The 27,749-nt window shown below is 43.8% G+C and overlaps 1 protein-coding gene across 1 annotated transcript; it reads right to left on the reverse strand.

Annotated features, from left to right (window-relative positions):
• Nucleotides 1-987: 987 nt before the first annotated feature.
• On the reverse strand, nucleotides 988-22,938 carry LOC126069553 (E3 ubiquitin-protein ligase RNF14-like). The gene is made up of 7 exons (XM_049873034.1): nucleotides 22,785-22,938; nucleotides 20,162-20,313; nucleotides 18,222-18,746; nucleotides 17,421-17,649; nucleotides 15,405-15,577; nucleotides 12,605-12,735; nucleotides 988-1,222 (listed from the first exon to the last, which is right to left on the reverse strand). Exons 1-7 carry the CDS (start codon nucleotides 22,936-22,938, stop codon nucleotides 988-990), a joined length of 1,599 nt encoding a protein of 532 aa, XP_049728991.1.
• Between the last annotated feature and the right edge of the window lie 4,811 nt (nucleotides 22,939-27,749).

A 27,749-nucleotide genomic window follows, 5' to 3' on the forward strand; every position in this document is an offset into this window, starting at 1 on the left:
GTTATGAAGGAGAATGTTATGATGTGAAAATTATACCTCAATAAACTTATTTTAGAAATGTTTACAATGCATGTCCTTTGACTTAAAAATTCTACTTCTATGAATGCATACTATAGAAAATGTTTTTTCACCTGAAAAAGGAAGTTGCAGGATAGTATAGAGGGCCCTCATCTCCAGATTAGTTTGATGAAGAAATGTGTGTTTGACACTACTCAGATAAGTCATTCATTCTCAGATGACTGTGCCCCAACGTCCAAACAGAACCAAGCCCAGCCTGAGTTTTGAGGCCCTGGTGGAAGCTCGGCTACTAACCAAAATGTGGACAGCTCGAATCCACCAGCCGCTCCTTGGAAACCCTATTTAGGCAGTTGTACTCTGTCTTATAGGGTCGCTATGAGTCGGAATCGACTTTACGGTAATGGGTTTTTTGTTGTTTTTTAATGAAAGCAAAAGCTAGGGTGGTCCACAATACCTCAGAAAAAAAAATACCTAAGGTAGCATCTAATAGTCAACAGAAAGCCCTTACTCAGAGGAGATCCTTGAACTCTATCCTGGGGAGTTGGGTGCCGAGGCAAAGGGAGAGAGGAAAGTCCCTGAGCCACTGAAGTGCAGGGGCTAGACCCCGGGAGCCAGAGCCTGGCTCACCTCTAGTCTATGGGCAGGTTGCTCACCACCTCCGAGATCTGGCGTCAGGCCCTTCCCGCGGAACCCCACAGCCCGGCCCCTCTACTCTGGGGGCGCACACATGAGCCTCAAGCAGCAGCAATTTCCCGAGGCCCACCTAGGTTCACCCTAGCCCTTGGTGGCAGGAGCCATGACACCCACATGTCCACCCAGTGCATCTCAGTGGCAGATGCTGGATCGCAGTGCCCCCTTTGGCTGACGAGGGTGAGAGGCGGAGCCAGGGGCCCTCGGCAAGCGCTGGCTCCCCAGGTGGCTCCTGAGGTGTGTGCAGGCCGTGGCGGTGTCACTAGTGAGGGCCACTGACTAGTGGTTGGCGCGCAGAGGCTGAGGTGGAGAAGCAGGCAGTGCGCGTCCAGAGCGCCTGCTGTGAACTGAAGGATGCAGGCAGGTGGCGAGTGCACGGGCCTGGAGCACACTCTCGCGTGGTACCCAGGCCAGTCCTGACGGCGGACCAAGCTCCGCTACGTACCCAGGCCGCAGGTCTTCTTCTACAGAGGGCGAATGCCCGGGAGAAGGAGTGGCCACAACAGCCCAGGCGCTAGAAAGGTGCCCACTGCAACCTCTTCTCCCTCCACTCAAGGGCCTGAACATATGTACACTCTAACTCGAAGCCCTGGTAGCGCAGTGGTTAAGTGCTACAGCTGCTAACCAAAGGGTCAGCAGTTCAAATCCACCAGGTGCTCCTCGGAAACTCTATGGGCCAGTTCTACCCTGTCCTGTAGGGTCGCTATGAGTCGGAATGGACTGGACGGCAACCGTTTTTAACCCTCGGTCAGAGGAATCCTGGTGGCTGCAGTGGTTAAAGTCTTGGCTGCTAAGCTAAAGGTTGGCGGTTCAAACCCACCAGCAGCCCCGCGGGAGAAAGATGTGGCAGTCTGCTTCCGTAGAGATTACAGCCTTGGAAACCCTATGAGGCAGTACTAGTCTGTCCTATAGGGTCACTATGAATAGGAATCGACTCCACAGCAGTGGCTTTTTTTTTTTTTAGTTAATTGGTAATTAGCATCCGGGACTCCAGTGGGTGCTGCACACCGGAACGAAGCCATCTCGTGTGTGCTGCGGGATGTGTTGTCCCCCTAGTCACTGAGTGCCCGAGAGCTGAGCCTCAACTCACTCCCCAGACTCTCCTGTCCAAAGTAGCAATGATGTCATGAGAAACGGCCTCTGGGGAGTTGGGCCCTACCACTGCGTTTCCCAGATGACTTTGGAAATTATCTGTGCAGCCTCTGTGCTAACGTGCAACAGATTCCATTTTTATACTTCCAGTAGTCGTGGAGCTCTCCGATGTGAGGGTCAGTTTGATTAAGTTTCTGAAACGGATGGGTCCTTTGAAGTCAAGTGGGTGAGTCATATATCTGTAGTCCTGTGGCAGACAGGAGTCAGTTTCACTTGCTCACCTTTGTAGCTTAAAATCCTGCCCCAGAGTCTGTCACTGCGGGGATGCTCAGTGAAACTTGTGAAGACATGCAATTAGTTGGTCAGAGTCAGTGAAAATGTGACAAAGTTTTCTGTAATGGATCACAACCCTGCCCTGAATTGCACTGAGGTCTAATATGTGTTGAGTGCTTGTATGTGCCAAACACTGGGCTCAGGGCCTTATGGACATTAATGCCACTTAATCCTCACCGAAAGATCCAGTGAGTGAGGTAGTATTGTCAAGTCCATATTACAGCCCAGGCAGGGAGACACAGAGAGTGAAGGAGGGCACACAGCTGGTATGTTTCCAAGGAGAATTCACACCCAGGCAATCAGGCCCTGCGTCCACGTTCCTAATGAACCCTATGAACCCTGCCTGTGGAGGTGGTTCCGTGCACGACAGTAAATTCCCAGTGTCTTCAGGATGGTACTTTGGAAGGGACACCACTTTGGTCAACACTATATTCTAAGCAGAGGTGCTTGTCTTCCTGGAGCTTGAATCTGTCTGGGGTTTTTCTGCCAGGTGAGTCTTAGCACACCTTTGTTTCAGAGGGCTGCTCAGGTTTTGGCTGAAATCCCTCAGGTAGCATCTACTAATTAGCCTAATTTTACCGAAAGGGCTCCATGGAAGAGTCTTTGGCAGGTTTCCACGTCCCTTCCATTTTTTTCCCTTGATCAGTATTTTCTTGGCTTCCGATTCTGTAATGTAGTATAATCAAGGTATCCCCCACCCATCCTGTCAATTCACCTGTCTTTGGGAGGCAGCTGTGGTGTTGCGGTTCAGAGCATGGGTTCTGCAGGCAGATTGCCTGGGTTCAGATCCAAAACTTTCCCGGTGATTCCGATTCACCTTGGGGCTAGATTTAAAGCCCCAGACCCCAGATCTCTGTGAGAGCTTTGCTTGGTGTGATGTTTAAGAATCTCCAGATGCTGCTGCCGAGGCTGTTGGTGGTAATGATTAAGTTATATAATAATAAATAGCAGACGTTTAAAAGATAGGATGATAACAACAGTTACGACTGAACATGTGTGAGACCCACTTCTAAGCAGGTTACGTGTGTGTGTCACTTAACACTCAAAAGGACCCAATTAAGCATAAAGATGAAAACAGGTTCAGAGAAGTTAAGCAACGTGCCCAAGGTGATACAGACGGTGAGCCTACCCTCTCATCCCCTGACCCCCTCATCAACTGTCATGGATTGAATTGTGACCTCCCAAAATATCGGTCAACTTGGCTAGTCCGTGATTCCCAGTAGTGTGTGAATTGTCCACCATTTTGTCATCTGATGTGATTTTCCTATGTGTTGTAAATCATATCTCTATGATGTTGATGAGATGGGATTAGCAGCAGTCGTGTTAATGAGGCGGGACTCAATCTACAAGATTGAATTGGCCATTTGGACATCTTCCGTGGAAAACATGTGAATTGAATGCAACTGAGAATGACACCAGCACCCCAGACACAAATGGTTCATTGAGTGAGGAGGGTATCAGAAACCCAAAGAAGTGCTTCAAGAACATTGGGATGTTTTTATGCCATTGTTTGTAGGAAACCACCAAGAATTTGGAGACATGACAGAAGACAAAGGGCTTTGGTGGTGTAAATCCACTGTCCCTTTTATTTTGGTCTGTTTGGCATTCTTTATTAAAAACGCTTGTATAGTAGTAGGAAGGGTCAAATTGGCTTTTATAAGGACTAGCCAGAGGGGCAAAGGTATCTTTGGCTGTCCAGCAGCAAAAACCCGGCAATACAAATTTCATACCAGATGCTGCCTAAAATAAATAGAACTAAAGCAGCAGCAACGTTGTTGTGGAATGGGATGGGCCCCTGACCCAAAGTTTGGTTCGGGGATCAAGATGGTGCAGTACACACACCAAGACTATATTAAAGGTTTTATTACTCACATAATGAAGTTTTCTGGGGGAAAGAAGGGTAAGCTCCCAAGTTCTTGCAAAATTGGCTTGAGAGAACAGGGAAAGGAAATCGGAAGTGGGATGTTATTTTATTGTGCTTAGAGAGTGGGCGTGGGGTGGGGGTTCCTTCTTCAGCTGGCTGAGTCTTATATGGTTTGAATTTGCCGCAGGTGCTAAAGGAGGGGACACTCGGGCTTTGTCGGATTGGTTAGATGTAGGGCAGAAGGGGAGGGGGTGTGGTGGGGCTTGAAATCTGTCAGCAATCAAACATCAAAAATGAAGTCCGACTATTAAAATTCACCTCTGATGTTTAACTGATGACTGAAACGTGCCCTGTTTCATTTCATTGAATTCGAATTTCAGTAAATCATTCTGGTACTTTATGAGACCTGTACCCTAAGGCCTGTGAGGGAGGTGAAATTTCCATTGAATGACTTCTTTAGGAGCCCAGCATCGTATATAATTAAAAGTGAAATGAGCACCTTGTTGTTGTTGTTGTTTTCAGGTGCCATTGAGTCGGTTCTGACTCACAGCGACCCCGTGTACCACAGAACAAAACACTGCCTGGTCCTATTCCATCCTTACAGTCATTATGCCTCAGCCCATTGTTGCAGCCACTGTGTCAATCCACCTCGTTGAGGGTCTTCCTCTTTTCTGCTGACCCTGTACTTTACCAAGCATGATGTCCTTCTCCAGGGACTGATCCCGCCTGACAACATGTCCAAAGTATGTAAGACGCAGTCTCACCATCTTTGCTTCTAAGGAGCAGTCTGGTTGTACTTCTTCCAAGACAGATTTGTTCGTTCTTTTGGCAGCCCGTGGTTATTCAATATTCTTTGGCAACACCGCAATTCAAAGGCGTCAAATTCTTTTTCGGCCTTCCTTATTCGTTGTCCAGCTTTCACATGCATATCGTACGCACGTGATGAGTACTTTGGTCACTCTCAATAATACGTGGATCTCCGAAGAAGATAAGGAGCTCCTGGTTGGGTCTCGTGTTGTGGATATAGTATGTGCAGAGACACGTATGATCTCGATTTATGTTTTCAGCATCTCTGAAGCAAGAAGTTCCCAGAGTTGTTTACCCAAAAGATGGCAGCCTTGGATAAGGACTTCATGAGGCTGTCATTGGCCAGATCTGATGGCAGTAGCTCAGGAGTCTGTAAAAATGTGTGGATTTGGCAGATTGTTGGCCAGGGCAACCAGTGCTAAGCTAACTGCCAAAGATTGGTTCAGATATAGAAACCGATGATGGCGCGCACACACACCAAGAGGGTACTAACAGGGTTATTATTCACCTCTGGGACTTTCTGGGGAGAGCAGGGCATGCTCCCCAAAATGATCTAAAAATGGCTTGATAGAGCAGAGAGGTGAGATGGGTTTTGGGTGTTTATTGTGTTTAGGTGACGGGGTTAGGGTGAGGGCTCCTGCGTGGGCTGGCTGGCTTGTCTTGGGTGTCCGGCGTGCACTAAAGAAGGTACTACTCAGGCTCACTTCTCAGCCTGTGCGGCAGAAGGAGAAGGGGGAGTGATGGGGCTCAAACCTGTCAGCAGTCAAACCTCAAAAATGGAGTCAGACACTTTACTACAGATATTACCCTGGCAAACTCGGGGGGAGAAGCGATTATGACCCCCGACTTGATGGATGAGGAAATGAAGCTTAGAGACATCAGTCAACACAAATGGCTCACGTTCTCCTAGCCTGTGTCAGTGGTGGGAGTTGCACACGCGGTTACCTTATGCCAATGCTGTGTTAACACGGGCCAAGTCATGTGGGAAAGATTTGATCTATTGACAAGTTGATTTCCACAGCAAGGAAGGAGACTGTCCTTAATACATTTGAATTCCTGTCAATTGATGACGAATGCCATGCCGGGTATTTGCAATATGCAATTAATTACCCTTTAAATCTCGGGCTATTGCAGCTAGTATTTTCACCCTTATTCCAACTGGGCATGAGGATCACCTTTACATCAGTGCCTCTTACTGCATGTTAGTTGTATTATGTTAGGCACAGGTATGACTTTATAATTGTCTTTATTCAGAGATTATGTATGGTTTTGAACTGTGATGGTTTGGGTTGTGTGTCAACTTGGCTAGGCCATGATTCTCAGTGTTTATATGTAATCACTCCAATGATGGGATCTGCTGTGACTACCCAATCAGTTGAAGGGGAGTTTCTTTGGGGGTGTGGACCGCATCCGAATATAAGCAGAAGTTCTGGCTTTTTCGTTCACTCTGGATCCTGCAGCTGTGTCCTGTTCCTCTGACCTCTGGTTCTTGGGACTTGAGCTATCAGCTTATCTGCCGATTTGGGGATTTGTGAATATCCACAGCCTACAAGCAAGAACCCTGCTCCCTGATCTGCCAATCATGGGTTTGCTAGTCCCTCCAGCTATGCTAATCAAGAGAAGCCTCTATCCTGATCCACAGACTAGGGACAATCCAGCCTCTACAATCGTGTGAGGCGTTCCCTCGATAAAATCTCTCTCTATATATATTTATATGCTTTAGTGGTTTTGCTTCTCTACAGAACCCAGCCTAAGACACCTGCCAAAGCTGAAGCCTTCCTAACATTTACTTATAAAGTATGTCTAAAATTGAACTTTTAAGAACTTTGCCATCTTTGTGAAAATAGAGGGGTGATGACTTTTGAGTCTAAGGAAGAAACAAAATGAACAAACGTGTCTTGGAGGCTAAGTCGCTGCTTATTACAAATGAAAACAATTGCTCTCTTAAAACAGTTTAATAAAGATATGTCTCTTGTATGAAATCATCAACATCATATGCAGCAGTCCAAATAGTATAATCCCAGGCAAAAACAACCAACCCAAAGAATGCAAACATCTTTGTGATTACTACTGAAAATAATCAAAACCAATTTCCTGGTCAACCACAGCGAGCACTTTTTCTCAGATATATACCATATGATTAAGCTTTGATTTTCCATTTATTTTCCTCAACTCATGTTTTACAGTAAATTTAGTTCTTATAGAAAATATGCTAAATGTAACAGTTCCTGAAAGTATCTGATCTAACGAAATTATAAGCCCTAGAAACCTAGCTCAGTCACGAGCTTAGATGGAGAAAATGTAAGTTTCAAGCCTGGCTTGTGCCTATTTTTGGAATGGCTGCACCATGCCAATGGAGCAGTGCAACGTGGTCAGCTGCCTTGGGAACAGAATCGATAGCTGAAGGTCAGCTCAAACTGCTACATAGGTTAGGTCCTTTTTTCCCCTAACGCCTAGGTAAACATAAACCAGTCTCTGAAAACAAAAGTTTAAGTATCTAAAGATTCCCAGTCCTGGCTGACTCATAGGACTAGAACAGTCTCATACAGTAATTAATCATGGTGTCTCAATTTTTAAAGACAGGATCGGGAAAAGGTCGTCAGGTTCAAAACTGCAGCCGAATTTGTCAGTCCTCTGGTGTAAAACAATTTTACTTTTGCTACCAAGCCATAAAGTTAAAAAGAAAGAACCAAAAGGCAAGGATCTGGTTATCAAGTAAAAATAATTCCTCAGAAGACTCTGTGGCAAAAAGGGCAAGAAGCATCATTCCTATGTTACAAAATGCCTTAAAAGGCACATAGCCCTGAAAGTTAGGTTTGAAACCAAATTCAAATATGAATTGCATATACTAACGTAGAAAAGAGAGGTGGAACAAGTTACAAAGAGCAGATAATTAATGAAACTGTTGTTCAGCATAGGAAGACATTAGGCTTTCTTCCATTTCAGTAGAATTCCTCTGTCACCCTGGGCTGGTGGAGTTTGCAATTGTTCTTACCAAATGGAGCTTGGCCCAGAATGAAGGACCGGTGGGGAGCAGCAAGTGTGACAAAGACAAGTCGCCTTGAAATTTAAACGGTATTGCCCAGAAAAGTGACCGTGTGCTTCAGTGACTTTTTCCTGAGGCTATACATTCATTTAAATGCCTATATTCAGCTCAGCATCAGTGGACTCCAACATTAATACATTATCAGGTGACCCAGAAAGCTTTCATGGTATTAAAACTAGTAATATAAGTGACCCTGAGAAAACAAAGTACATGCAAATTAGAACCTCAAAATGCTCTGGGCCTTCTAATCAGCTACAGAGTAGAACCATCCCTCCAGGAGAGCTAAGCAAATATTGAAAAGAGAAGGAGTTGGATTAGGATGGAGGGGATGGAATCTGGGCTTGAGAGAAAAGAATAAAACTCACAACATTGTAAAGAGAACTCTCAGGGGATTCCAATAGAGATGGTTTTGATTTGATTCTTTAAAGGGTGATGCTGCTGTTGATAATTACCATCGAGTCAATTCGGACTCATGGCAACCCCATGTGTTACAGAGTAGAACAGCTCCACAGAGTTTTCTTGGCTATAATCTTAACAGAAGCAGACCACCAGGCCAGAAGGGCCTGTAAGTTTAACCCTTGATCTTTCTCCTTAAGTAAAGCTTGGGGGGAAGAAAATATTTAACATTTGGTGATTTAGAGGTGGGGGCATGTTATAATATATAATTTTTTTTTAATTTTCAATTTATGAATCTCTGGCTTATAATTTGCTCAATTTATAATATATTAGAAAATGTACAAATGTATCATAAGCAGTAGCACTGAATGAACATACAAACCACATTCTTCCACACCTTCTTTATGGGAAGAGTGAGCAAATGGTGCTTGGAACCTTTGCAAGTTTACACTTTGTGTACTCAAAAGAAAAAAAAAGGTGAGGACAAACCATTCTATTTCCATCTCTTGAGCAGCCAGCATTAACTCAACTTCAATTTAATCTTCCCAGACGTGTTGGAACAACCTGCAAGACCATAAAATATTTTACTTTTTACATCTGGGTAAAATTAAATGTTACAATTTTTTCCTCTAAAAATCCTTCTCTTCTTCTCTCCTTTTCTGATAACTAATCTGCATAGCTTTTTTTCCTCACCTCCAAACAGTCTACTTCCAAAAAATCTGTTGCCGTCAAGTCGACTCTGACTCATAGCGACCCTATAGGATAGAGTAGAACTGCCCCAGAGAGTTTCCAAGGAGTGCCTGGTGGATTCGAACCACCGACCTTTTGGTTAGCAGCCGTAGCTCTTAACCACTATGCCACGAGCGGTTTCCAACACTCTACTTAGTAAAGGTGAATTATTTTGCTGTGAGCAAGGTGGCCTGAGAGTTACTAAGAACAGATCTTCTCAGATGCCCAAGGAGGACATATCACAATCACATCTGTCACACAAATGATTCCTATTGTACACAACAGAATTAGTAATAGAGAGCTTGGGATGTCAATCAATTTGGGAGAAGAATTCTCTCAAGCCACCATAACCCTATTAAGTACCCATAACTCATGTTCTCTGTACCTTCATAGTCCTTGCAGGCTCTTGTAGAATGTTGTCTTGAAGTTGTGAAATACCTTCTTTCACTTTGTTGTTAGCTGCCTTCAAGTCGGCCCCAGGCTCATGGCAATCCCACGCACAACAGGATTTGACTGTTGTGATCCATAGGGTTCTCACTGGCTGATTTTTTCTGAAGTAGATCTCCAGGCCTTTCTTCCTAGTCTAGCTGTCTGGCGTGGTCTTTTAGCCTGTCAGCTACACTAAAACCTGTTTAGCATCACAGCAACATGCAAGCCTCCACAGACGGGCGGTGGCTGCTTAGGAGGTGCGTTGGCTGGAAATCAAACCCGGGTCTCCAGCATTGAAAACGAGAATTCTACCACTGAACCACCAATGTTGTCTTCACTTACATTTCCTAAAATGTATGCTATTTCCCACAGCAGACTTTCAGTACTTCATGTGCGGGGCTTGTTTTCTCAACCTGTCTTATACTACTGCTACCCCAGAGGTAATATTGCAGAGGCTCTATACATGCTTGTACGTCCATGTCTGTCAGTTTGCCATACTGTGATGGCTTATGTGTTGCTGTGATGCTGCCACCCGTATTTCAAAGACCAGCAGGGTTACCCATGGCAGACAGGTTTCAGCAGAGCTTCCAGATTAAGACAGACTAGAAAGAAGGACCTGGCATTCTACTTCTAAAAAAAAAAATTGTCCAGTGAAACCTTCATGAATAGCAGTGGAACACTGTCTGATATAGTGCTGGAAGATGAGCCCCTCAGGCTGGAAGGCTCTCAAAATACAACTGGGGAAGAGCTGCTCCACAAAGTAGAGTCGACCTTAACGACATGGATGGAGTCAAGCTTTCGGGACCTTCATTTGGTGATGTGGCATGACTCAAAATGAGAAGAAACAGCTGCAAACATCCATGAATAATTGGAATGTGAAATGCATGAAGTTTGAATCTAGGAAAATTGGAAGTTGTCAAAAATGAAATGGAACATATAAAGACCAATGTCCGAGGCATTAATGAGCTGAAATGGACTGGTATTGTCCATTTTGCATCAGGCAATCACATGGTTTCCTATGCCGAGTGTCATGGATTGCATTGTGTCCACCAAAAATATGTGTCAACTTGGCTAGGCCATGATTCCCAGTATTGTGTGACTGTCCGCCATTTTGTCATCTGATATGATTTTCCTATGTGTTGTAAATCCTTCCTCTAGGATGTTAATGAGGTGACATAGGCAGGACTCAATCCACAAGATTAGGTTGTGTCTTAAGTCAATCTCTTTTGAGAAAGAGAGAAGCAAGCAGAGAGACAGGGGAACCTCCTACCACCAAAAAAGCAGCACCAGGAGCAGAGCTTGTCCTTCAGACCCAGGGTTCCTGCATGGAGAAGCTCCTAGACCAGGGGAAGACTGATGACAAGGACCTTCCTCCAGAGCTGACAGAGAGAGAAAGCCTTTCCCTGGAGCTAGCACCCTGAATTCAGACTTCCAGCCTCCTAGACTGTGAGAGAATAAATTTTGTTAAAGTCATCCACTTGTGGGATTTCTGTTATAGCAGCACTAGATAACTAAGATAGAACTTGGTAATGGGAGTGAGGTGCTGCTCTAACAGATACCTAAAATGTGGGAACAGTTTTGAAACTATGAACAGACAGAGGCTGGACGAGTTTAAAGTGCCTGATAGTAAAAGCCTAGATTGCCTTGAAGAGACTGTTGGTGGAATTATGGACATCAAAGACAACTCTAGTGAGGACTCAGAAGGAAATAAAGACAGCTATTACACTGGAGGTGGCGCAGATGATGAGAAGTAGCAGCAAAGAAGTACAGTCAGAATGCTCATTAGAAGCAAGGATGGTGAGACTTCATCCCCTGTACTTTGGACATGTTGTCAGGATCAACCAGTCCCTGGAGAAGGACATCATGCTTGGTAGAGTAGAGAGAGGGTCAGCAAAAAAGAGGAAGACCCTCGATTAGATGGACTGACACCATGGCTGCAACAATGAGGATGGCGCAGGACCAGGCAGTGTTTTGTTCTGTTGTACATAGGGTTGCTATAAGTCAGAACCGACTTGATGGCGCCTAACAACAACAACTAAGTCATAGAATTAAGACATGTTACCAATGAAGCTGAAGGCTAGAGTTAATGACAAATTATTATGTTTTGACTCTTGGGCTGTAGGGGATATTGTACATTTTGGTTTCAAAGCATTATACCATCAAACATATGAGTATTGGCATGTTTTAAAATATTTTTCTTCCAAGATCTTGGTTTCAAGATACCATTTCCCACTAATGGAATCAGGGATTTTTGGATAAATAGCTGATCCCAAGTCTGGGGCAAGTAAAGTACAAGGGGATCTCAGGGAATCCTCTTGCTCCAGAAAGCAAGTACATGCTCAAAGTCTAACGTTTTGGGGAGAACAAATTAAAGGATATTATAGTAAAACAATCGGAGTAACCCAAAAGGTGGGGCAATCTACAAAACCACTTTTCAGAAAGTCAGTGTCATGGGAATAAAAATGTGGAGGGTGGAAGTGTTCTAGATTACAAGAACCTAAAGAGACATAATACCCAAACGCAACACAATTTCAATGCACAAACTAGATACCTATTCTAAAAACAGCGATAAAAGACATTTGGGGGATAACTGGGGAAATTTGAATGCGGAATAGATGTATGTTGATATCATCACATTATTGTTACTTTTTGAGACATGGTAATACTGCGGCCATGTAGGAAAATTTTCTTTATTTTAGGAGAAGCGTATGGAAGTATTTAGGGCTATAAGAGTCATAATGCCTGTAACTTACTTTCACATGGTTGAGCAAAGACAGAGAGAAAGGGAGGTACAGAGGGAGGACAGGGAGAAGGGAGGTACAGAGGGAGGACAGGGAGAGGAGGAGGGGACAGATGGAGGGAGGGAGGAAGAGAGAAAGAAAAAATGGTAAAACATGGCAACATTTTTAATAATTAGAAATGTATGTGGAAGGTGCCAGGCACATCATTGTAGTATTCCTTCAATTCTCCTATGTCTTTGGAAAAAAAAAAAAGACAATAAAATTAAATTCTGCAAAAAATATAAATGTAAATATTTCCAGATGTGGTATAGGTTCCCATCATAAAATCCACTTCCAGGAAAAATCTATAAAATATCATACATACTAGTAATACATTTAAGAGGAAGCACCAGATTTGTGTTCTGCATATTATGGACCAAAAACTTAGTAATGTGTCTGAGCATGTCTGTGTATACTCACAGGTTGAAACAGGGGGAGGCAGGATCACTAAAATGCTTATAAGGGCTTGCTCTAGACAAAGAATTCAAGCAAATCCAGCAGAAATACCGCATACAGTTAGTACACGTCATCTTGTTACACCCACCAAATTTCTGGAGGGAAGGAAAGAAAGAGAAAAGAATCAGGGCTAGAAAATCAAAGAGGAAGGCACGGTTCCCCCAAAGGCCCAGTACAACCATTTCCCCAATTTTTCCCTTTTCCCAGGCTGAGTTGACAGACACAGGAAACATGACAAATACCTTTTATGTAATGCTTAATATTTTGTGTGGTTCATAAAACAAAACAAAATATTTAACATGTGCTCCTACAACTAGATACTTAGAAAACTTCTGCTGATAAGTAGTATGTTCAAAATGGCATAGAACTGAAAATCACTTAGGATCGATGTACGATTTTAAAATGGTAAATGTTTAAGAAATCCCACTGAACACCTGGAGCCAAGTCCTCTGCTGTATCACAGTGCCGATGCATAGCATTAAGTGATTAAGTCTAACGACAACTTCCTCAGTTGGGTAATTGGGGAATCATCATTATATAGAGTTTAATCATAATAGAAGGGAACAGCAAAATCAAATGCAAGCATCCTTACATTGGGATTGAAGAATTAAAGTTCTTTTTTTTCTAACCAGCAACAGATTGACCTGCTCAGGTAAACAGAAAAATGTCTGCATTTCCAAATCCCCAGACCAGGGGTGTTATATCCCAGAACAAACAGATTAAGAAAAAAAAAAAAAAATTAGACGTGTGTGTGTGTGTATGTTTCAAATCCCCATATACGGGAAATCTAGGTCAACTGGCATAACGTAGTTTATAAAGAAAATTTTCCACATCCTACTTTGGTGAGTAGCATCTGGGGTCTTAGAAGCTTGTGAGTGGCCATCTAAGATACTCCACTGGTGTCACCCCGTCTGGAGCAAGGGAGAAGGAAGAAAACCAAAGACACAAGGGAAAGAATAGTCCAAAGGACTAATGGACCACAACTACCACGGCCTTCACCAGACTGAGTCCAGCACAACTAGATGGTGCCCAGCTACCACCACTGACTGCTCTGACAGGGATCACAATAGAGGGTCCAGGACAGAGCTGGAGAAAAATGTAGAACAAAATTCCAACTCTCAAAAAATGACCAGACTTACTGGCCTGAAGGAGACTGGAGAAGTCCCAAGAATATGGGCCCTGGACACCCTTTTAGCTCAGTACTGAAGTCACTCCTGAGGTTCACCCTTCAGCCAAAGCTTAGACAGGCCCATAAAAAAAAACGAGAGTAAAGGGGCACACCAGCCCCAGAGCAAGGGCGAGAAGGCAGGAGGGGACAGGAAAGCTGGTAATGAGGAACCCAAGGTTGAGAAGGGGAAGGTGTTGACATGTCATGGGTTGTTAAACAATGTCATAAAACAATATGTGTACTGTTTAATGAGAAACTAGTTTGCTCTGTAAACCTTCATCTAAAAAAAGTACAATAAAATAAATAAAATCCCCATTATACATAGATGAGGTAAGAGCAGACCATGATCGCCATTTGGCCTCCTCTTTAGCCATTTGGTTTCAAATGGATGTGATGTTCCAAACAATCACTGGCAAATTATGTAACAATTGTGATGTTATTGTTGTTATAGTTATGATAGCACCTTTTTAATTATTTTAAATAATATTTTATTGTGCTGTAGGTCAAAGTTTACACAACAAATTAGGTTCCCTTTGACAATTTTACACAAATTGTTCTGTACCATTGGTTACAATTTTTACAATGTATCAGCATTCTCATTATTTCCATTCTGTTCTGTTTCTATTGATCTAGCTTCCCTTCCCCTCTTTGCCTTCTCACCTCTGCTTTTGGGTAAATGTTGACCGTTTGGTCTGACAGAGGTCATCGTTTAAGGGAGCACATTACTCATGGGTGATACCATTTATTTTATAAGCCAATCTATTATTTGCCTGAAAGGTGACCTGCAGAAATAACTTCAATTCTACTTTCAAAGGTTATTTTAGGAAGATAGTCTCGGGGTTTCCTCTAATCTCTGGGTCTGGTAAGTCTAGCCTTTTTTTTTTTTTAGGAATTTCAGTTTTGTTCTACATCTTTCTCCTATCCAGGACCTTCTATTGTGTCCCTGATCAGAACGGTCAGTAGTGGTAGCTGGGCACCATCAAGTTCTTCTGGTTTCAGGTTAGAAGAGGCTGTGGTTCATGTGGGCTATTAGTCCCATGGATTAGTTTCTTCTTTGAGCCTTTGATTTCCTTCATTCTTTTTGGCTCCATCCAAGTAGACACCAATATTTGTATCTTAGATGGCAGCTGGCAAGCTTTTAAGACCCTAGACGGTAGTCGCCAAACGAGGATGTAGACCATTATCTTTGTGAACTGTGTTATGCCAATTGACTAAGTTGTCCCCCGAGACTACGGTCCCAGCCTTTTAACCCAATAAACCAATCCCGTGATTTGTTTGGCTATGTCTAGGACGCCTCCATAACTGTGCCCCCTATGTGCTTTAGTATTTTTGTGGATATATATGCAGCACATAAAAACATGTATATACATATTTCCTCCAGATGTACCTATATATGCATGTGTTTAATGTCAAGTCTCAGACCCTTTGGGTAGAAAAATATTATCTGGTGGGGAATTTTCATCTTCCGAGAAGTCTTAATAAACGCCCCAGAATGTCTTCTAAAGAAGCCATAACATTGACTCACGGTCTCCTATATGTCAGGGAAAGAGGAACATGCTTGTGCATCTACTCATGAGCTTCTTCTAAAAGACTTACCTCTATCCGAGTCCCACAATTTGGGCAGCATTTTGAGTTCTTTTTCAGCCACGTCTTACTTTTCATCTCTTCCAGTGCCATCTGGATTACGTTCATACCATACTTCTGCTCCAAAAGCTTTTTTCCAGCTTCATCTGCTTGCTGGTATTCCTCTGGTAACTGCATTAGCTTCTCTAGAACATGAAGTGGAAAATTAACTCTCATAGATGTTTGCAAAGCTGAACGAAAGCCAATTAAAATCACTGCACCCTTTGACATGGTGATGCCACTCCAGCCACTTTATCCTAAAGGAAAAAAAAAAACCCAGCTACGTTGCCATAGTTACAAGCATCTCCACGCCTGTGACTAAACGATAACTAAGTTTTGGCAGAGCCATGTGACAGAACAGTACTCATTCACTAGAAGATTTTGATCTGGATGGCTATAGCCAAATTAAGATTCTCAGGATGAAAATGAGAAAACAAAACTGTGCTTGTGTTGTAACTATGTAAGAATGACGTAGGCACAAATGACAAAGGAAAACAGGGCAGCCACCAACTTGAAAATTTTGGCTTTCCAGAGATAGCAGAATAATCAATCACATTTTCCTCTGATTATTGTTTACGGATGTTAATATGTTTGTGCAACTGATAGTACAAGGTAAAGAGGCAAAAGTGGAAACAAGCATGGTTGCCGATTACTCCACTGGGTCAGAGCCAGGTATTCTCCTCAGAATGAATCCGGCTGCACAAAGACACGAAAGTGCGCTGGCTGATGGGCAGACTCTCTGGTCAATTCTGTATATCAGAGGCAGTGAATCAGCTTTACCACCTCCACGACACTTTGTAGAAGTGCTGAAAGGCTCTACCTGTCAACCTGTTTTCCTTGATGCTCTTCAGCCGGGCTTCAATTCCACATTCACTAAATTCAAGTGGAAATGACAACCTTCTCCAAAGGCCTTGCTGGTAGAAAAATGCCCCCCCACCCCACAATTCTATTAACCTAATTTTCCCACAGCATTTATTAATGTCAAAGCTTTCTGTGAACTATTCCTTGGTCTCAGCTTAGTCAGTTTACGTTCCCCATGTTTTTCAGAGGCCACTGCATCCCACTTTGTGCAATGAGCACTTTCTGGAGCTGAGGCCTTTCCACACTAACAAATACCTCAAGATGTGCGAGCTGCTTTGGCACTGGACAGTGGGCAGGAGGCTGGAAGAACTTGGAGGCACGTGATAGAGAAAGCCGGGATCACAGTTTACAGACCCTTAGTAGAGATCTCGACTCTAAGGACCCTCCTGGTGTGGACTGAGAAGGCAGTGAGGATCATGTTATTGGAAAATGGAGGAAGGAAGATCCTAGTTTCCACCGTTGTAGTGGCACGAAGCTTAGCAAAACTGTCTCCTGCAAGTGATGGCTTTGATTATATAGTTAAGCTTTCCAAGCAAGGCATGGACAATAATACACTGAGAGGAAAGAGATACACTGAGAGAAAAACTGTTAAGCAAAAAGGAAATGGGACTTGATGATTTTCAAAACTTTCTGCCTCCAGATGGCAAAGGACTCAGAAGACATTGAATGCATTTTACACACGGGATCAGTGAGAATCACTAGGGCCCAGATAGCAGGCTGTAGCAGACAAATCCTAGGTTGGCTCCCATGTTCACACCCTGTATAACCCTGCCCCTTGAGTGTCAGAGGGGCTTGTGGCTTGCTTCTAACCAACAGAATATGGCAAAGGTGATGGAATATCAGTCCCTTGATCAAGTTGAGTAATATGGCTAAAGTGCCAGGATCTCAATCCCATGATTATGTTACCTTATACAAGAACCCGTCCTAGCAGATTGGAGAGAGAGATTCCGCTTGCTGACTTTGAAGAAGTAAGATGCCATCATGTTTTGATCACCTCTGTATCTTCAGAACCTAGAATGTGCTTGGCATATAAATATCGGTTGAACTAAAATTATCATTAAAACGAAAAAAGCCTTCTTTTCTGGCTTGCTTTGTTTTCAAAGTTAGAGTTCACAGATCCCAACTTACCTGGCGTGATCCTACATGGGGAAATCCCATGGTAGGCCAGGCGGCACAGACTACAGAAGGCATAACTGCAGCCAGTACATATGCCCATCTTGGAGTCTGGCTCCTCTATCACAGGCAGCTGGCAGCTCGGCCGGGGGCAAGTCACCACATCCCCCATCAGGTCCAGGGAGGACTGGAGGAGAAGGCGGTCATAACGTGCAAATAATTCCGCTTGCACCAGTTCTTTAACCTGGAGGGAAAATAGAACCAATAACCTGTTGAATGACTTCTCGTCCAGTTCTAACTCTGATTCTACACCACAAGGGGATCCTTAGGATTCTGGACCAGTTCAGGTGCACAGACATTTAAAACCCTGTCACTTCAGATTCCAACCAAGTATGTCTGTCCTTTGCTTTGATGTCTAATCAATTCCGACTCTGCTTAAATCCTATAAATAACCAGCTTAACCCGGTCTAAGGGGTATGGGCCACAAACACCAAGCTCACAGTAAGAAACGTCAGGGAGTCCTCAAGAAGGATGGTATTTTAGCACATTTACAAAGTAAATTCCTGGATTTAAAAATAACCCTTGTTCCAGCCAAGGAATGCTGATTCCAAGGCCAGCAGAGGTGGGTTTAGATTCGCTTAAAGCCTAATAATGTGAGGTTAAAGCAGCATTCTGGCTGGATACGGGGAGCCAACTAAGAACTGGCTGCGGGCCTGGGAATGTCCTGGCAAGCCCCAGAAAGGAAGTTCTTGAGAAGCAGGCTCCCAGTGGGGAAACAGAATTGGGATGCAAGTTGCCAGCAGCATCAGCATTTACCTGACCAGGGGTAGCCACCGAAGGGCACTTTGGTTCTGGACAGTTGAGGCAGCGAACCTGTCCGTCCTTGATCTGGATCTCAAAGTAGTCTTTCAGACAGACCCTGCAGTACACATGCTTGCAATTCAAGAAGTACATGCACTCAGTGCCCAGCTTGATACAGAAACAGATATTGCAAGGGTATGCTTTTTTGTTAAAGCACTTTTTCTGATGATCTTGATCAAAGTCCAAGACTTCCTGGAACAGACTCGACAACGATTCCACATCCTGCACAGCTCTCTCATCCACAGATTCCTCCTGGCCTTTTTCAGAGTCAGTTGCTCCTCCAAGACATAATTCTCTTGTGGGAGGAGCTGGGGCTGTTCTCTTCGTGTTTTCCTGAGAGCCAAACTTGAGCTCAAAGGGAGAGGTGATGTTCAGGTACCTAAGGGTCTCTTCCTTCAGAAACTGAATCCAGGCAAACAGGATTACACTGCCCCGGTGTTCTTCCCACAGAATGTCTAGTTGCTTGCAGAGAGCAGTTAGCTACGAGAAACAATGAGGACACCAGTGAGTGTGGAAAACAAATAATACGTTGGTCTCAACACCTGACTTATCTTAAAACTTCTACTTTTTTTTAACCTGGTACTTAAATCCTGAAACTTCTAAAATGTAACTCTTTACTTCTGTGACATACTGTGCTGAAGAAAACAATCCTACCATCTTATACATAATCTGTTTAGCAATGTGTACCTGAACAGAACATAAACTCAGAAGATACAAGAAGCACCATAAAAACCAGAGAAATGGAGAGAGTCTGTAAGTGCAGACTGAGAACAGCTCAGATAAGAATACTGCCAATGGGGTGTTTTTCTTCATGTCCTTGTTTTATTTTAATATTAGTATGCATCTTAGGTAGAAGAAAGAGAAATTATTTTACTATGGAGTGCTTCAGACTAGCCATCGAGGTACCCTGGAATAACTCTTAGAAATAAAACTGTTTGAAAATGTTGCTGTTATATTTAGGCCCATAACAAGCCCCCTAAAGAGTCTGACTTTCATAGGCACAGCTCACATTTCTCACGTTAAGCAATCCAAGGGTAACACAGATTCAGGGGGGTTGTTCTCTGCTCAGTGGCTCACATTCAGCATGTCAGCCATGCTGGCCTTATCATCCGGAGGCTCTGGGGTAGAATCTCACTTCCAAGCTCATTCGGCTTGTTGGCAGAAGCCACTTACCATGGTTATAGGTCTGAGGTCGCTGTTTCCTTGCTGGCTGGCATCTGGGAACCACCTTCTCCTAGAGGCCACCCACATTCCTTCTCATGGGGCCCTTTCCATCTTCAAAGCAGCATCGGCATGCCAACCCCTTCCCACGCTTTGAACCTCTCTAACTTCCTCTATTGCCTTTTCTTCCCGTCTTCGGATGCTTTCTTCCTCTTCTGCCACCAGCCAGAGAAAGTTCTCTGCTTTTAAGGGCCCATGTAATTAATCAGGGGAGGCCCTGGCTGGCACAAACCATTTAGTGCTCTGCTGCTAACTGAAAGGTTGGCAGTTCGAATCCACCCAGAGGCACCTCGGAAGAAATACCTGGCAATTTACTTCCAAAAATTGGCCATTGAAAGCCCTTTGGAGCGCAGTTCTACTGAGACACACAAGGGGTCTCCATGAGTTGGAATCACCTTGACAGCAACCCACCCAGATAATCTCTGCTTTTTAAAATCAATTATGCCATATAACATAACACAGACACAAGTTTTGGGAATTACAGGGGTATAGAATCTTGGAGATTTGGAGCTCTCAACCCTTGGGGGACATTCCTAGAAATTCCACCTACCACGCGTGACATTCTCCTTCATGCACTGAATTTAAGATCACCAGGTCTGTCTTCAACAAAGGGTGATTTCTTTTAAGAACCTAAAAATGCGTTTGAAAAATTATTATTAAAGTTAGATTCTAACCTGGGTCGGTGTCAGCCACTTGCCACTGAGGGTGAATGCTGGTGGGGAGTTGGATGGATAATCCGGTGGCAGTTCAAAGTTCAGCACAAGGGGAGGCAGGAAGCAAATCACATATTGCTTGCCATTATTCCGGAGACCATCTGCTGGATCACCTGGACCAAAGCCAAAGATGCAAAAGCATGGGTTGGTCAACAATGGAGTGCTGAGCAGTGCTCAGGAAAGGCTTAACTCTCCCCAAACCAAAAGCAAACCAAACCCACTGCCGTCGAGTTGATTCCGACTCATAGCGACCTCATAGGACAGAGTAGTACTGCCCCGCCTGGCAGATTCAAACTGCCAACCTTTTAATCCTCCACCAAAGCACAGTCCACCCTCTAATTTTAATCCCACCACCCATCCCTTAGGAAAAAAGAAGCCTTCTTGGAAGCACTTGAAAATAAACCAAGCAGAATAAAAGACATAACATAGATACATAACAATTTCTTTTCTGTAATTGAGATACACTTCACGTAGCATAAAATTAACCCTTTTAAAGTGTTCATTTCTGTGAGTTTTACTATATTTACAGAATTGTGCACCACTATCTAATTTTAGAATATTTTGTCAAGCCCCCCCACCCAAAAAAAAAAAAAACCGAAAACCTAAACACAGTAGCACATACTCCCAACTACCCCTTCTTTCAAGCACTAGACAACCCTATTCTAGATGTTTCATACAATTGGAATCAGACAATATGTAGCCCTTTGTGTCTGGCTTCCTTCACTTAGCACAGTGCTCCCAAGGGTCTTCACTGTTGTAGCATATATCATTACTTCATTCCTTTTTATAGCTAAATAATACTGCATTGCATCGACAGACCACGTTTTATTTATCCATTCATCAAATGATGGACATTTAAATTGTTTCCACACTTTGGTTACTATGAATCGTGCTGATATGATCATTTGTGTACGAGTCTTTTCTGCGAACGTAAGTTTTCTTCTCTCTTGGATATATACTTAAGAGCGGAATTACTGGGCCATGTTGTAACTCTACGCTTAATCTTTTGAAAGTTTGTAGTGCTGGTTACACAAGTCTATGCATTTACTGAAAATCACTGAATTGCACCTTTTAAACACGTGAACTGTATGGTAGGATAGGATGCAGCACTGGAAGTGCTCACTCACCTATACCAAGAAACTTGGAAGACAGCTTCCTGGTTAACCAACTGGAAGAGATCCATATTTATGCCTATTCCCAAGAAAGGTGATCCAACCGAACAATGTCATCAATATCACACGCAGGCAAAATTTTGCTAAAGATCACTCAAAAGCTGCTGCAGCACTATATCGACAGGGAACTGCCAGAAATTCAGGCTGGATTCAGAAGAGGATGTGGAGCCAGGGATATCATTATTGCTGATATCAGATGGATCCTGGCTGAAAGCAGAGAATACCAGAAGGATGTTTACCTATGTTTTATTGACTATGCAAAGGCATTCGACTGTGTGGATCATAACAAATTGTGGATAACACTGCAAAGAATGGGAATTCCAGAACACTTAATTGCACTCATGAGGAACCTTTACATAGATCAAGAGGCAGTTGTTCAGACGGAACAAGGGGATACTGATTGGTTTAAAGCCAGGAAAGGTGTGTGTCAGGGTTGTAGTCTTTCACCATACCTATTTAATCTGTATGCTGAACAAATAATCCGAGCAGCTGGACTATATGAAGAAGAACGGGGCATCAGGATTGGAGGAAGACTCATTAACAACCTGTGTTATGCAGATGACACAACCTTGCTTGCTGAAAGTGAAGAGGACTTGAAGCGCTTACTAATGAATATCAAAGACCACAGCCTTCAGTATGGATTACACCTCAACATAAAGAAAACAAAAATCCTCACAACTGGACCAACAAGCAACATCATGATAAATGGAGAAAAGATTGAAGTTGTCAAGGATTTCTTTTTACTTGGATCCACAATCAACAGCCATGGAAGCAGCAGTCAAGAAATCAAAAGATGCATTGCATTGGGTAAATCCGCTGCAAAGGACCTCTTTAAAGTGTTGAAGAGCAAAGATGTCACCTTGAAGACTAAGGTGTGCCTGACCCAAGCCATGGTATTTTCAATCGCATCATATGCATGTGAAAGCTGGGCAGTGAATAAAGAAGACCAAAGAAGAACTGACGCGTTTGAATTGTGGCCTTGGTGAAGAATATCGAATATACCATGGACTACCAAAATAACGAACAAATCTGTCTTGGAGTAAGTACAACCAGAATGCTCCTTAGAAGCCAGGATGGTGAGAATACATGTCTCACATACTTTGGATATGTTATCAGGAGGGACCAGTCCCTGGAGAAGGACATCATGCTTGGGAAAGTAGAGGGTCAGTGGAAAAGAGGAAGACCGTCAACGAGATGGACTGACACAGTGGCTGCAACAATGGGCTCAAGCATAACAATAATTATAAGGATGGCGCAGGACTTCCCTCAGGACTGGGGAATGTTTCATTCCATTGAGCATAGGGTCACTATGAGTCAGAACCGACTCGACGGTACGTACAAAAAAACAAAGGGTAGGATAATTATATCTCAATACAACTTTTACAATAAGTAAGATTACATATTGGACTTACTGTTCACAATTATCTTGAAATTTTGTGGTAAATCCAAAAAGATTCTGGTTTCTCCACCTTGGATACACTCTGCTCTTCTAAATTCATCTCCATCATAAATACTTGCCAAGGCCAGCAATTCGTCCTCCTGAGCCTCTAGGTCTTCAGACGACATTTATTTAAATTTGTATGGAGCTGAAGATAGTCAAGACAGTCATTCAGAAAGCGAGGAACAGACAACAGAGGCGTGGTAAAGGGTGTCAAAGAAACTGCACCAAACAATGTTAAACAGGCAAGGATGACTTTATTCAAGGCTACCACAATAGGGGAAAGAAAACAAAAGTAAGTCTGAACTCAGCTCTGCTAAAGCAGAAGGCAAGAGGGTTTTGAAGGCCCAGGGTGAAGTGACGGGAAGTACTGGAGGACCTTAGGGTCAGGTTAAGCAGTGGTGTGCTTTGATCACAGGAGCTCATCTCCTGAGTTCACCGTTAAGGTCAGATGGAACATGTCCCTCTGGATTCTGTAAGGATTAGGGAGAGGGGAAGGTGAAGCAGCCTAGAGTCAGAGAGAAGCCTGCCTAAAGTTTCGTCAAGCTGAGAGGGGCATTAAGGAACTCAAAAACAAAAACAAAACCCAAAAAAACCTCACATACCAAAAAAAAAAAACTACCTCACAATTGACCCTAAAGAATGAATCAATGTTCTTACCCTTTTGCTAAGCAGAAAACAGCAGGTTTACCTAGCATTCCCTTTTGATGCGATAGCAACAGTCCTTTAGAAGAATGCTTATATGTGCTCCTAACTGATGATTGTGATCAGTTAGGGATGTTAGGAAAATTGCAACATACACTTTTAAAAGATTTTTGGAAAAGGACAAATCCCCGGTTACTTTATATTCTCAAAAGTATGGAGAAAAGTTCCCTGCTTACTAAAGGCATCTATGTCTGCCTATACATTCAGAGTAATACAAAGCAACGTTATTCTTATCAATAAATAAATTTTTATTACTCGCTTCTAGTAATTTTTCACCTAAGACTTGAGCCTTCATGTAAGAATTGGGAGTAGCCCGTGACATTTTACGGTCATCTTCAATAGTAGCCTATGTGGCTTTTTCAAAGCACAAAGAGTGGTACCTCCCGGGCCCACCAACAAATAAGTAAGTTGATACAAATGAGGGCATCTGGGAGAGTAAGCCCCTAATGCTATTCTAAATTAATTCAAGAAATGCTATCTTTCCTTCTTTGGATTGGGAAAGTCCTTGGCAATGGCATGTAGTTCTGATCAAGCCCAAGGTTTCCAAATGATCTCTTGGATGGAAGAAGTGGGTAGAGATCAAGACCTTTGTTGCAGTGGTTCACTGGACGAGGGGGAGGTGGCCTAGGGAACTGGGTTGTGAGAGGACACAGAGGAAGTGAAGCAGGAGTTCAGGGAGAACAGACAATAAGGCTTGGCAGGGGAAAGCCCATCTGGGATAGGTCCAGAGTATGGAGGTGTTGTGGAAAGAGAGAGGTCAGAAGGGGCTAAAGAAAGAAGTTTGGATGGTGGACAGGGAGGTTCAGAGGACTTCTGAATGCATTCTTATAAAACTTCAATGGTCTGATTTAAGCTAGATTTAGTTTCTCTTCTCTGGGCTTCCTCATACCAAGAAAAGTAAGCAGACAATTCACAGTCAAAAATCTTGGACCCCTCTTATTCCAAGTGTAGGCAGATCCCAGGAGCCCCCAAAGTAGCCCTTATACTTGTGGGGAGTCTTTAGTGAGACCATGTCATTGAGAAAGACAGAGGACAAAGCTAGCACCATAGTGGCAGAGCACGTAATCAGTGGGGGTTTTGGAAGGAGTGGGGGGGTGGGGTGGGGGACTTGATGGGTGAGAGTTTCCCATTTTGAAACAAAAGGTCCAATAGAAAACAAATCTCATCTCATTATATGAAAAGAGTGCTCTAAAAATCATAAGAATCAAGTCAAGTCTTTACTGTGCTTCCACAGAGGGAGGTCTGGAGCACAGGATTAGGAGTCAGACTCACCAATAGATTCTCAATCAATCAATAAGGAGTGAAGACAAAGACTTCAGCGGTATGTACCTGGGGTCCTGGGTGAGAGGTCTGGGGGTCTGGTTATAAATCCAATCCTATGCAAGTCACGGCACTAGAACTGTCAAAAGAAAATTGCACCAGACAATGTTAAACGGGCAAGGATGACTTTATTCAAGGCTGCTGAAATAGGGGAGTGTCTTTAGTCATCTGGAAACCCTGGTGGCGTAGTGGTTAAATGCTATGGCTGCTAACCAAAAGGTCAGCAGTTCAAATCCGCCAGACACTCCTTGGAAACTCTATGGGGCAGTTGTACTCTGTCCTGTAGGGTTGCTATGAGTCGGAATTGACTCGACCTCAGTGGGTTTGGTTTTTTGGTTTTCTTAGTCATCTAGTGCTGCTATAACAGAAATACCACAAGTGGACGGCTTTAACAAAGAGAAATTTCTTTCTTCACAGTAAAGTAAGCTAAAAGTCCAAATTCAGGGTGTCAGCTCCAGGGGAAGGTTTTCTCTCTCTGTTGGCCTTCTCATCAATCTTCCCCCAGACTAAGAGCTTCTTGCACAGGAATCCCGGGTCCAAAGGAAGAGCTCCGCTCCTGGCACTACTTTCTTGGTGGTATGATGTCCCCAACTCTGTTTGCTTCCCTCCTTTCTTTTCATCTCTTGAGAGATAAAAGGTGGTACAGGCCCCACCCCAGGAAAACTCCCTTTACATTGGATCAGGGAGGTGACCTGAGTAAGGGTGGTGTTACAGTCCCACCCAAATCCTCTTTAGCATTAAATTACAATCACAAAATGGAGGACAATCACTCAATCCTGGGAAGCATGGCCTCACCAAGTTGATGCACACATTTTGGGGGCAACATAATTCAATCCATAACATTCCACCTTCTGGTCCCCCAAAAATCACATCCTTACAACATGCAAAACATATTCACCCTATCATATCATAGCAAAAGTTTTAACTCCAAGTGGAAAATCCAAAAATTCCTATTCATCTGTGAAATCTAGAATACAAGTTATCTGCTTCCAAAGGTACAATGGCAGAACAGGCACCAGCTAGACCTGTCCATTACAAATGGGAGAAACTGGAGGAAAAGAAGGCATAACAGGCACCAAGCAAGTCAGCAGAACATACTACATTAGCCCTCAAGGCTTTGAAAATAATCCTCTGTTCTCTGAGATCATTTACACAATGGCCCTGCCCTCCAGACTCTAGGTATTGGCTACACTCCGGATTCTGAGTGGAGGCCTCTGGGCCCTGGGCTTCAGCTCGGCCTTCCAGGCCCACTGAGACAGCAGCTCTGCTCCCTCGGCTTTAGGTGCACCATTATCCTCACCCATCTAAGTGGCAACTCCACCCTTAGAAACACCAGATGCCATGGCTCCACTCTTTGAAACCCCTGAGGTCATGGCCATGCTTTTTGAGACTGAGGCAGCTCAGCTTCTTGTGTTCCTTGTCTCTTCAGCTTCTGTTTCCTGGTTTCTTGGCCTCACTCAGCCCCGGGGCCTCAGGCCCACATCTGCCCTGCTGGGGCAAGTGTTCCAAAGCTCAGTAGCTCAACCTGTAAGTGCCCGGAGGCACTCCAATCCACCAGGAAGCCTCCTGCACACAAGCACTCAGGTCTCTGGCTCTGTGGGTGGGCAAGCCTAGCTCCACCAATAAGTGCCCAGAGGTACCCCACTCTGCCAGGAAGCCTCCTGCCCATAGGCACTCAGCTCTCTTGCTCTGTGGGTCGGCTCCAGCACCATCTTACGCTGGTCTCCTGGTTCTGCTGTTGCTGCTTTTCTGCTGCTGCAGGTTCTCTGCTGCCGCTGGCCCTCTCCTGCTGTTGTTCCTCTATCCATTCACAGTTTCACAACCGCTTCCACATTTTAGGTATCTGTTAGAGCAGCACCCCACTCCTGGTACCAAATTCTGTCTTAGTCATCTAGTGCTGCTATAACAGAAATACCACAAGTGGATGGCTTTAACAAAGAGAAATTTCTTTCTTCACAGTAAAGTAGGCTAAAAGTCCAAATTCAGGGTGTCAACTCCAGGGGAAGGTTTTCTCTCGCTGTTCACCTTCTCATCAACCTTCCCCCAGACTAGGAGCTTCTTTGCGCAGGAACTCCGGGTCCAAAGGATGCGCTCTGCTCTTGGCACTGCTTTCTTGGAAATAAAAGGTGGTGCAGGGCCCACCCCAGGGAAACTCCCTTTACATTGGATCAGGGATGTGACCTGGTTAAGGGTGGTGTGTCACAATCCCACCCTAATCCTCTTTAGCATAAAATTACAATCACAAAATGGAGGACAACCACATATTACTGGGAATCATGGCCTAAGCAAGTTGACACATATTTTCGGGGGACACAATTCAGTCCATGAGAGGGAGAGAGGCCAGAACTAAGTTTGAACTCAACTCCACTGAAGTGGGGCGGGGGGAGCAAGAAAGGTTTTAAATGACTGATGAGCTAGGAAAAATATTGGAGGACATTAGGGGGAAGTTAAGCAATGGTGTGTGTTGATCACATGGAGTTATCTCCTGAGTATACTGTTAAGGCCAGATGGAACACATTCTATCTGAATTCTGTAAGGGCCAGGTAGAGAGGCATGTAAAGGGCCCAGAGTCAGGAAGAAGCCTGCTTAAAGTTTAGTCAAGATGAGGGGAACATTAAGGCTGTCTAGACTGATGCTGAGTGTTGTAAATGGTTTGTACTCAGATGCTAATTGAAAGGTTGGCAGTTTGAACCCACCCAGCAGCACCATGGAAGAAAGTCCTGGCAATCTGTTTACATAAAGATACAGCCAAAAAAAAAACCCTATGGAGCTCAGTTCTATTCTGTAACACATGGGGTCACTATGAATCGGCATCAACTTGACAGCAATCGGTGTGGTTTTAGTTTTTTTAGGTCAAGGGACTGAAAGAAAAAAAGAAAAAAAAATGTTCACGATTAACCACAAAGAATTAATC

Source organism: Elephas maximus, chromosome X (assembly GCF_024166365.1).
Source record: "Elephas maximus indicus isolate mEleMax1 chromosome X, mEleMax1 primary haplotype, whole genome shotgun sequence".
Taxonomy (NCBI): domain Eukaryota; kingdom Metazoa; phylum Chordata; class Mammalia; order Proboscidea; family Elephantidae; genus Elephas; species Elephas maximus.